Source organism: Corylus avellana, chromosome ca1 (genome assembly GCF_901000735.1).
Source record: "Corylus avellana chromosome ca1, CavTom2PMs-1.0".
Taxonomy (NCBI): Eukaryota; Viridiplantae; Streptophyta; class Magnoliopsida; order Fagales; family Betulaceae; genus Corylus; species Corylus avellana.
In genome coordinates this window covers 50410109-50420373 of record NC_081541.1, presented here as the reverse complement: position 1 = coordinate 50420373, position 10265 = coordinate 50410109, and the positions used below count along the sequence as shown (strand labels likewise).

Below are 10265 nucleotides of genomic sequence, written 5' to 3'. Positions count from 1 at the left end.
TGAAACTTAAAACTTGTAAATTTGCCTTCTTTATGGTTCATTCTAGGATAAACCAGTTCTTCATATGTTTGTGAAGAGAGCAATACATGAATGACCTGATTTATGGGATACTGATTGCATTAATAATTACTTTGATAATGTTTATGCCTAGTAGCAAGGAGTAGAAGTATGTCATATTTAAGATACCAGCTAGCCGCTGGTAACTATCATTGGTGGTAATGCAACATGTCCTCCACTCTTCATTCAAAAGTTTTCGTTTCTTTCATTTATCTCTCTTTTCATGATGGATCTTTGTTAATTGAGTTTACAATTGAAGGGGACACGGCTCAAAATATCTCCCATCTATCAACATATTTCCTAAATGACCATATTACCTTTAGAATCCTTACCCAATCCAAACACAACAAACAACTTTGCACAAGACCAAGACAACACAAACTCATAAAAGATTTTAAAAACCAAAAACCAAAACAAAAATATGTTCCCTAGTCTTTCCGTCAGTTCTTTTTATAGTATCTAAATGGAAAGAGAAATATACTCATATACTAAACATGCCCTAACAATACGGCAATCACACAATCACTATGTTCAAATACATACAAACACTAAGCCGAAGAAATGCGTGGAAAGTTGTGTTGCACTTGGATATTAGCTTAAGCTTAAGTACAATAACATATTGGATTAAACATGCGTGCCCTTGAGGCAGTTTGCTATGTACATGGGGCAGATGTTTGCTTTAATTGTCTTTATCAGCTTCCATAAATTATTCAGTAACAGATCCCTTATGAATGAGAGCAATGCCACGTATCGTCGTTTCATCTGGATTTCAACTGGATGTTAGCCCACTTTTTATATTTTTTTTTAAAAAATCAAACCTGCATTAGTTAGGTTTTCATTCAAAAACCTTTTTATTTCACCCCCAAATTTTTCCCTCCCACCAAAGAGCTCCTCCATCCCCCCATAACATTTGGCTGACACCCACCAGCTACAACCGCTGCCCACTGGCACTGCCATTCACAACCATCGCCGCCACTCCCCCCATAACATTAGGTAGATCAATCTGTTTTAGTTGACATTCCTTTTTGTTTGTTGGGCATTTGTCTGGATGTTTTGGAGGCCATTTGAATGTTGTTGTATGGGGTTTTCTGCACATTTGTCTTGGTGTTTGTCTTGGCCGAATGATTATACCATGGGTTCTTTTGCTTGAGGACTGGAAGATTTGCTTTTGAAGTTGAACTCTCTGAGCTTCTCATCATTGAATTTTTCATGCTTAAATATCTATACTCTTTTGTCAATTGGCCATAACATACGTGTTAAAATGTTATCTTGCGACAATATGAACAAATTCATTTTCATCAATAATCTCAATTCTGTGTTTTCATCTATCCTTTTGTTTTCCCTATGCCTGTAATAAGTTTCACCAATGGATTATGTTTGTGTAACTTGAAGCACAATTGACAGTCTTGAGGGGCATATAAGTATGAAAATCAGGGCAACATACTTGTTAAAATGTTTTATTATACCGTGGAATAAAATATTTCCAAAGAAACAGTCTTTTATAAACTAATTTGCCATGAGATTTTGTACTACTTTTAGCTCTTGTATAACTAATTTGAATTTTTCCTGTAATAACTCCTAGATGGACTTGTCATCCTCGGTCTTCGGGAATGAGTGCGAAGATGAATCCTTGCTTACACAAATTCCAATTGATGATGCTCCACCCCTTCAAGTTGACCCTCAAAATGGTTTGTTAGGCCTTTCATTCTTCCTTTAATTTTGCGCCAAATCATTGTGTTTCTCTCTCATTAGTAGATTTTATTCATCATTTGTTGAATGTTGTTATTTATAGTTCAACTATGTTGATTTCTTGTTTTCTTCTTTTTGGCATAGATGGAAATGAAATTGTATGTGATGTAGAGTTGAACGATAAGAAGGACAAGTGTGAATACATGCTCATAGATGGAGATGAAAATGTTGAGGAACCTAAGAGAGGTATGACATTTAGCTCCATAGAAGAACTTTCCTTATATTATAGGCGATATGCCAAGCAAGAGGGTTTTGCGGTGGTACGGAAAAAAGCGAGCAAGGATGCAAGTGGGTGTATAAATCGCATCACTCTTGCATGTTCTCGTGAAGGCAACACAAAAACCAAGTCAAGTAATACTTTTTGTAGGTCAAATCCAACAATCAAAACGGGGTGTAAGGCCAAGTTGAATTCAAAGTTGGTTGAAACAAAGTGGTATGTGACTAGTGTATCTATTGACCACAATCATGATTTAAGCCCTGGCCAAGCTAGATATTTTAAATGCAATAAGATTTCGGAGCCCATCTTGAAAAGAAAGCTTGTGGAAAATGATTTTATTAACAAGGCAAGACATCTTCGGCTTGGCGAAGGAGGTGCTAAAGCACTTGGTGACTATTTAAGTAGAATGCAGGAAATTAATGATGGTTTCTACTATGTGATGGATTTTGATGATGAATCTAGGTTGAAAAATGTGTTTTGGGCTGATGCACGAAGTATGGCATCATATGAATATTTTGGGGATGTCGTTACGTTTGATACAACGTACTTGACTAATAGATACAAAATGCCATTTGCTCTTTTTTTGGGAGTGAATCATCATGGTCAGTCAATGCTTTTTGGGGCAGGATTACTATCAAGTGAAGATACAGAAACTTTTGTATGGTTGTTTGAAACATTTTTGATGTGCATGAACGGTCGAGCGCCAAGTGCAATTATAACATATCAAGATAAGGCTATGAAAAATGCAATTGCGAAAGTTTTTCCAAAAGCCCGGCATAGATTTTGTTTATGGCACATTTTGAAAAAACTTCCAGAGAAGTTTGGAGCACATTCTCAATGCGATGCCATTAATAGTGCCTTACGAAGTTGTGTATATGATTCTCAGACATGTGATGAGTTCGAGACAAGTTGGCAAAGTTTACTTGAGAGTTATAATCTCAAGGATAACGCATGGTTGAGTGAGTTATATCGTGAACGGACTTTTTGGTTACCAGCATATGTGAAAGATGTATTTTGGGCCGAAATGACTGCTACGCAACAAAGTGATGGTATGAAAGCATTTTTTGATGGTTATGTGTACCCGTCAACAACATGGAAGGAATTTGTTGACCAATATGATAATGCTTTGAGGAAGAAGGTTGAGAATGAGAATGCTGCTGATTTCAGTTCTTTTAATTCTACGATTCCATGTATAAGCTTGTTTCCTTTTGAAAAGAAATTTCAACAAGTTTATACCAATGAAAAGTTCAAAGAAGTCCAGGAGGAGATTAGGATGAAATTGTATTGTACTGTCTCTCTTTTGACTAGTGCAAGTGCAATTTATACTTATCAAGTGACTGAACAGGTAGGAGTTAACGATGCCTACATGAAACAAGTAAGATTTTGTGTCTACTTCAATGAAAATGAATGTGAAGTGAAATGCACTTGTGGCTGCTTTGAATCAACAGGAATCTTGTGCAGACATGCCATTTCTGTACTGAGTGTATATAATGTCACACAGCTGCCACAAAAATATATTCTTGACCGTTGGAGGAAAGACTTGAATCGAAGATATACTTTTGTTAAAAGTAGTTATGGTTCTTTGAGTGACAACCATATTGCACAAAGATACGACGACTTGTGCAAAAGTATGCATAAATTAGCAGCGATCGCAGCAACAAACGTGGAGCATTACACGAAAGTGAAAAGTCATATATATATGTTATTGGAGAAATTAAAGGGTTTAAGCTTTGAACCTAGTCTACCTTCTCATGCACTTCCAGGCACATCTTCTACATGTAATGAATCCATTGATGGTGTGGCAGTGGAAAGTAGTAAGGTGCGTAGTCCTCTTGTGGTTCAAGATAATGAGAAGCCATCGTCAAAGAGGAAAGTGTCTCCGGCAAAAAAAGCAGTGGTGACGAAGTCACAAGGAAGAAAGAATCAACCGAGTGACACAAATCCCAAACAAAAGAGAAGACAAAATCAGGTTACTTATTTTTCTTTCCCTTGGGTTCAATTATGCTTATTAAAAACTATTAAAAACATGGGCAGATTTCTAAATTTTCTCCATGCTTTTTGTAACACATTTGAATCATTTTTTACTTGAAGACTTCCCAAGGAGCGCAAGAAGACACAATGAACACAAATGAAGCTCTATAGCCTCTATTGCCTTCGGTAAATGATATTTAGCATGGTTTTTTAATTTGAACTCAAGATAGTGTAATTACTCTCTACTATTTTCTGAAACTTAAATCAAAATTTATGTAGGAAATGGGGGGGGGGGGGGCGAATGCCTGGGTCTAAGTGGACTTATGCGCAGTCATCTAATGTTAAAATGTGAGCTATCGCTATGGTAATTCATATCATTATTTTCTTGATTGTGGTCATTTTTGTGTATCACATTTGATAATTCATATTATTGTTTCATTTGTATGTTTGAATGTGCAGGACTTGGGAAGAAAATGAGTGCAGTGAGAATTTGATCTTTTGTTTTTTTTTTCCTTAGTTTCGTAACTGCTGTGTTAGGTGTTGAGAACCTTGAACTTTTATGGGCTTGAAGTTGTAGACTTGTTTATGGTGGTGTTTAGTATTTTCGAGGAAAAAAAAAAAAAAAGTTTCAAAGTATAAAGTGCTAGGTGCTCTCCTGGTGTTATGCTAATGATACTATATATTTGATGTCTGAGAAATGTAATATTAATATGGGAAATGCTAGGTGCTCTTCTAGTGTTTTTCTAGTGCCTTAGTCCTGAGTGTAAATTATTTTATAAAACCCAAGTGAAAAAAATAAAAGTTACTTTTTTTTAAAAAAAAATAATATTTACATAGGACCAGGAGAGCACCTAGCATTCCTTATTACACAGCATTCCTTATTAATGTGTATAGGTGCATTAGCAAATGCAATCTTCTCCACAGCTTTGAGAATGATGTTTTGGCATTCAAAAAATTGGTTGGGTGATCTTGCCGTTTAGACTAAGAAAAAGGAATTCATGGGGTATGTGTAGCGATGTAAACAATACCCTCTTGGATTTATATTGTGCTTGTGTGAGAATTGGAGATGCCCATAAGTTTGATGAATTTCCTCAACATGATTTGGTTTCATGGAACACTTTGATGGGTGGCTATCTCCATATGTCTCAGCCTACCATGATATTGGATTTGTTTTGGCAAATGTGTAGGAGTGGTTTGAGAGCCAGTGTCACCACATTTTGGAGTGTTTTCATAAGTCCACAAATTTAATGATTGATTTGTATGATGATGGAGAATATATATATATATATTTTCTCCATCATCATACAAATCAATCATTAGATTTGTGGACTTATGTATGCCTCACTCACATAAGTCAATGGTTGATTTATTGAATTTATAGGAGAATGTGGAAAAAATATGGGTAAATTATTAACACCAATTATTTTTCGTTTTATTTGCTATTGATGATTTTGGAAATTTACATGGAGGTCTTCATGGGCATTGCATTAAAGTCGGCTTTTGTTTTGATTGATATGTATGCAAAAACTGAGAATATTGAATTAGGTCGTAGGATTTTCAATGAAGCTGCTAAAAATGATGTTACATCAGTTGTATAATAGATAATAAGTATGCAAGAAGTGGCACGGTAGAAAATCTGGGTTCTTAGAGAAGGCTTTAGTTGATGTGAAATCTTGGACATCCATGATTTTTGGTTATGACATTCATGGGTGGACAAGAAATGTCATTAGGCTACAAGTAATGTTACACATACTTTCATTTTCTTGTATTTATTTCGTCATATCTATAGGTAACATTTAAAACCATTATTGAATTTGTGATGAATTTTTATTAGACTTTAATCCAATGGTATCTTAAAGGCCACTTAGGGTGTAGAAAAGTGGGAGTATGTATAGCATTACTCATGAACATCACTATACACATACATACATATTAACAGAGTGGTACAAATACACATTCATATATAAATATTTTGTACTAACAACGGAGTAGTACAAATACACACATTTACATAGTTCTGGAGTGGTACCATGAGGGGGAATTAGATCTTTATTTCAATCATTTCATGGCCAATATTAGATTTCACAAATTTAATGTTGTATATGTTGTGTTATTTAAAAATTAGATGCAATAAAATAAAATTTTGACCATAAAATTGCTGGAGAAGTACTAAAATATCAACTGATTGATTAATTATTGCAAACTTTTGCCAAATACGGTAAAGGCCGAATCCATTCATTTGTGATGTACTACACAAGAAGTAAACACCATGACGCAAATACCAACCACAATATGCTCTATGAAAAAAAAAAAAAAAATTATAAACAAAACCCCAAACTTAACAAAAACAAAACGATTTCTTTTTTCTTTTTTTTTTCTTAAGAAATATTATATAGTTTTGGTTCCAAAAATACATGATAACTTCAAATTTGATGCTAAACTTCATATTTTGGGCCTGTAATTTCCTTCATTTGAAATAGTGTAGTCCTTCCATCCAAATTGATGACTACATTATCACATAAAATTGATGGTATGGCTCCTCTCCATTCTAGCCCATTACTTTTAATACTAATAGGAGGGAAGTCTAATTTTTAGACCTAAATGTATGTAAATCACATTTTTATCTAATTACTATTCTGCTTTGTTAAAGTAGTAGTATTGAATTATCAATAAATCATTGGATCAAGCTTGTTAAAGAAACAAAACAAGAACAAATGATGGATTGGGATAAGGATCCTCTCCACTTCAAATGTATTCATTTTATTGTCAAGATATAACATTGGTACATCTAGGGATGTACATAATTTTATTTTATTTAAAAGATATGTCAATATTGACTTCATATACATTTTTAAAAAATTTCAGCCATGATATCCTATTACGGTTGATTAGCACGATCACATCAGCATTGTGAGATAAAAATGTAATTTTTAGCAGAGGTGTAGAAACAAGTGGTTATTAACAGCCTAAATAACTAATAACTGCTTTTGTAGGCGATTGAAAAAAATTGCTAACTGCCTAGGGTAATAACTGCTAATCGGAGAGCACTTCTGGGCAAGGGTGCTACAACCCTGGTTCTCGCCCGACCCCTAGTTCCATCTTTTGTCTCAATCTTTGCCCAACAAGGTTATATTTACAATGGGCAAAATTGTTCTTTCACATTTTTGGACAATTTTACCCTTCATGTAATTATTTTTGTACTGAAATCACCAAGTACTTTAGTGGACAAGAAAGGAAATATTACTCAAAATTAAAATATTTTAAGAATGAAATTCATTTTTTTTAAAAAAAAATCTACCGACAAAAAATAGGAATATGCCACATCTTTCAAGAATGAAGGTAAGTTCTTTTGGATGTGCCTGCTTTATAGGAAGCAGACCACCTAATACAAGTCCAATGATGCATGTCATGACAAACAAAGCATGGGATTCACTTGGGAGAGCCTAGTCGTTGGGTTGTTCTTCATGTGGAGAGAATTTAACGACAAAAACCTTATCATTTTTTTATTTATTATTAAAAAACAAATCTCGTATTAATTTACTATTTGATGTTGATTAATGATTAGCAAGAAAATGTGTCAAACAAATCATCATTATGGAGGTATAACGGTACAATTGAAGACTCTTCTACCCCATGCATTTGATCATATCTAGTTGCAACAATCATGATGTGCAAGACCTTATCAAAACGGTATTCATTGTGGTGAAAATGGGGGCTTGTCTGGTAAATTTTTTGATAAGTGTTTTTTTGTGTTTTGTCTTGAAAATAGATTTGCCAAAAAAAAAAACAAAAATTAAAATTAAAAGTTTTTTTTTTTTTTTGGTGAGGTTTACCGTTGAAAAGTATTGTGCCTAATAGGTTTCCGAAAATTAATTAATAAATTTTTTAGTGTTTTCAAAGACACGAACACTTAAAAAAAGCACGTTTTAATTGTTTAAAGAGTAATGCTAGATATTATGCTCTCATTCCACCCTCATTTCATTGGGTTGATGTAGCAATGTTCATCTTGGATTATCAGTTGTAAAAAAAAAAAAAAAAAAAAAATAATAATAATAATAAATAAAAAAGTAATGCCATTTACTAAGCTATTATAAACTGTTATATAACTTTCATTATGTAACAGTAAATATCAACTATTAAAGAAAAATAAAAAATTAATAATTGATTTTCATTGTCACATTATTCCAGTCCTATGAGAATCATGTAGTAGTATAATAAATAGTATTACTAAAAAATAAACTAATAGATGAATGCTGTCCCATCAATCTAATGAAATTGAAATACCGTATTTAACATTAAATTGAGACAATATCCTTCATAAAAAAAAAAAAAAAAAAAAAAAATAGACAATATTCCTTCTAAATACATAAAACAAAGCCATCTTTCTCTGGAGCTTTGTACTTTCCTTCAACTATTTCCTTCACAAATGAATGTTAGGGATTATGCTATGTGGCATGGAAAGATCATCCCACTTTACTTCTCTTTTTTCTTTTTTCTTTTTTTTTTTTCTTATATCCTTTTTATCTTTTCGTGGGTATCCTAAAAAGGTTGTCCCTTGAAAAGCTAAAGGCTATGCATCGGAAAATCCAAGATGCTAGAAAGCAAGAAAGTGCAAGAACATAGCTTGAAGGCAGCTACCATTTGTGATTTGTTTGGCTTTGGCCCTATTAAACTATTAAACTACTTGGAATGACAAAGCACCTACCATTTGTTTGGACTCCACCACGTTTGCTCCCTATAAAATATTCTCTTTTTCTTTTATTTATTTATTTATTTATAGAAGGAATTAATTAAAGTATTAATTTTATTTATTTTTTTATCTATTCAAAGGGATTTATAGACAACATAACTAGAGATAAATAATTAAAAACCTCTGTCGTCAATTAATTAGATTGCCCTGTCTGTGGCTTCGTTTATAATAGTTTTCTGTTTGTAAATTAAACACTTAAAAAAAGATTGAAAAATACGTTTCAATTGTTTTTTTTTTTCTTTTATTTTTTGTTTTCTGAAAATTGTTTACTCCCCCCCATATGATGCTTCTAGAAACATCAAATGCCATTTTTCAACTATTTTTAGAGCCATTATTCTCGGAGAGACAAGACCAAGTCTTCACAAATGGGTAAAATAGTAATCACAAATATTCCAACAATTTCACCAAGTGTTGAGGTAAAAAAAAAAAAAAAAAAAAGTAAAGATAACATGAAAGAAAAAGAGACGGAAATTCTTTTTCACCGTAACGGCCGCCCACGTGGTACATTCTTAGTAGTGATTCTTCTATTGTTATATTTCTTTAGATGATATAAATAATTATTGACGTGCCAAAGCAAAAGATCTTATAGGATATCGTACGACTAAGCTTGAGCCGATTGATTAATGGATTGGGTATGTGTCCTCATGCCCAAAAACAAAAACACAAAAAAATTCTCCAACCAAAAGCAAAAATTAACCCAATGGATAAATGTCATTTTTTAAAATTAAAAAAAAAAAAAAAAAATGGCCCCAGGTGAATGTTCATGTTGGACAAAAGATTGAACACAAAGTGAGTTGTCAAAACGAAATCATTTCACATGAGAATTTAATAAGTTCACCTGTTCCTTTTGCCACGGGAAAGTATAACCCACTTATTTACCTCTATAAAAATAGTTGTTAAATTGTTAAATTATCATTTATTTTAAAATTTTATATATAATTTATTTAATTATTTAATTAATATTTTAGTACTTTTATTTTAAACTATTTTTTAATAATTGAAGCATAACACATAAAAATTTAACTAAAAATAAAAAGGTAAATTATAAAGACAATATTTGATTTTAAAGTTTTTGTTATGATATAATGTTAATTTACTATTTATTCAAAAAGTTATTTAATTAATATTTTAATATATTATAGTTTGAAGCTGCAAATTTGACCCAATATTTTGGAAGATTGAAAATTTTCGTGTCAAAATTTTTTTTCCTCTAATTTTTTTTTTTTTTTTTTTTGACAATTTACTCTTTGAGTCAATCGAAATGCCAAGAAAATATCTACCGTCAAATTTTTTTAACTGCTATTAGATTGGTTGAAACACACCACTTTGTCACGTCAGTATAATAATTTTTTTTATTAATTTAATTTAAAAAATTAATAAAAAATAAAAATTGAAGGGGTGGCCTAACCACCCATGGGGCTAGGTGGTTTGGGGTGGCCTACTGGCCACCCCCAGCCCTTAGGGGTCATTTGCCCACCCCTAGGGTGGCTTCCGGCCACCCCATAATGGTTGGGGTGGCCA

At 32.7% G+C, this 10265-nt stretch overlaps 1 protein-coding gene across 3 annotated transcripts in view; it reads left to right on the top strand.

Annotated features, from left to right (window-relative positions):
- The window catches only part of LOC132174760 (protein FAR1-RELATED SEQUENCE 6-like), a 14277-nt gene extending 9668 nt beyond the window's left edge, over positions 1-4609 (top strand). Inside the window, exons 4-7 of one of the 3 annotated variants that reach the window (XM_059586832.1) lie at positions 1640-1745; positions 1891-3992; positions 4115-4180; positions 4454-4609. In XM_059586832.1, the coding sequence (XP_059442815.1) occupies positions 1640-1745; positions 1891-3992; positions 4115-4165 (2259 nt within the window). In that variant the 3' untranslated portion in view covers positions 4166-4180; positions 4454-4609. The other 2 variants (XM_059587594.1, XM_059588344.1) reach the window with 2 other exon arrangements.
- The last annotated feature ends 5656 nt before the right edge of the window (positions 4610-10265 follow it).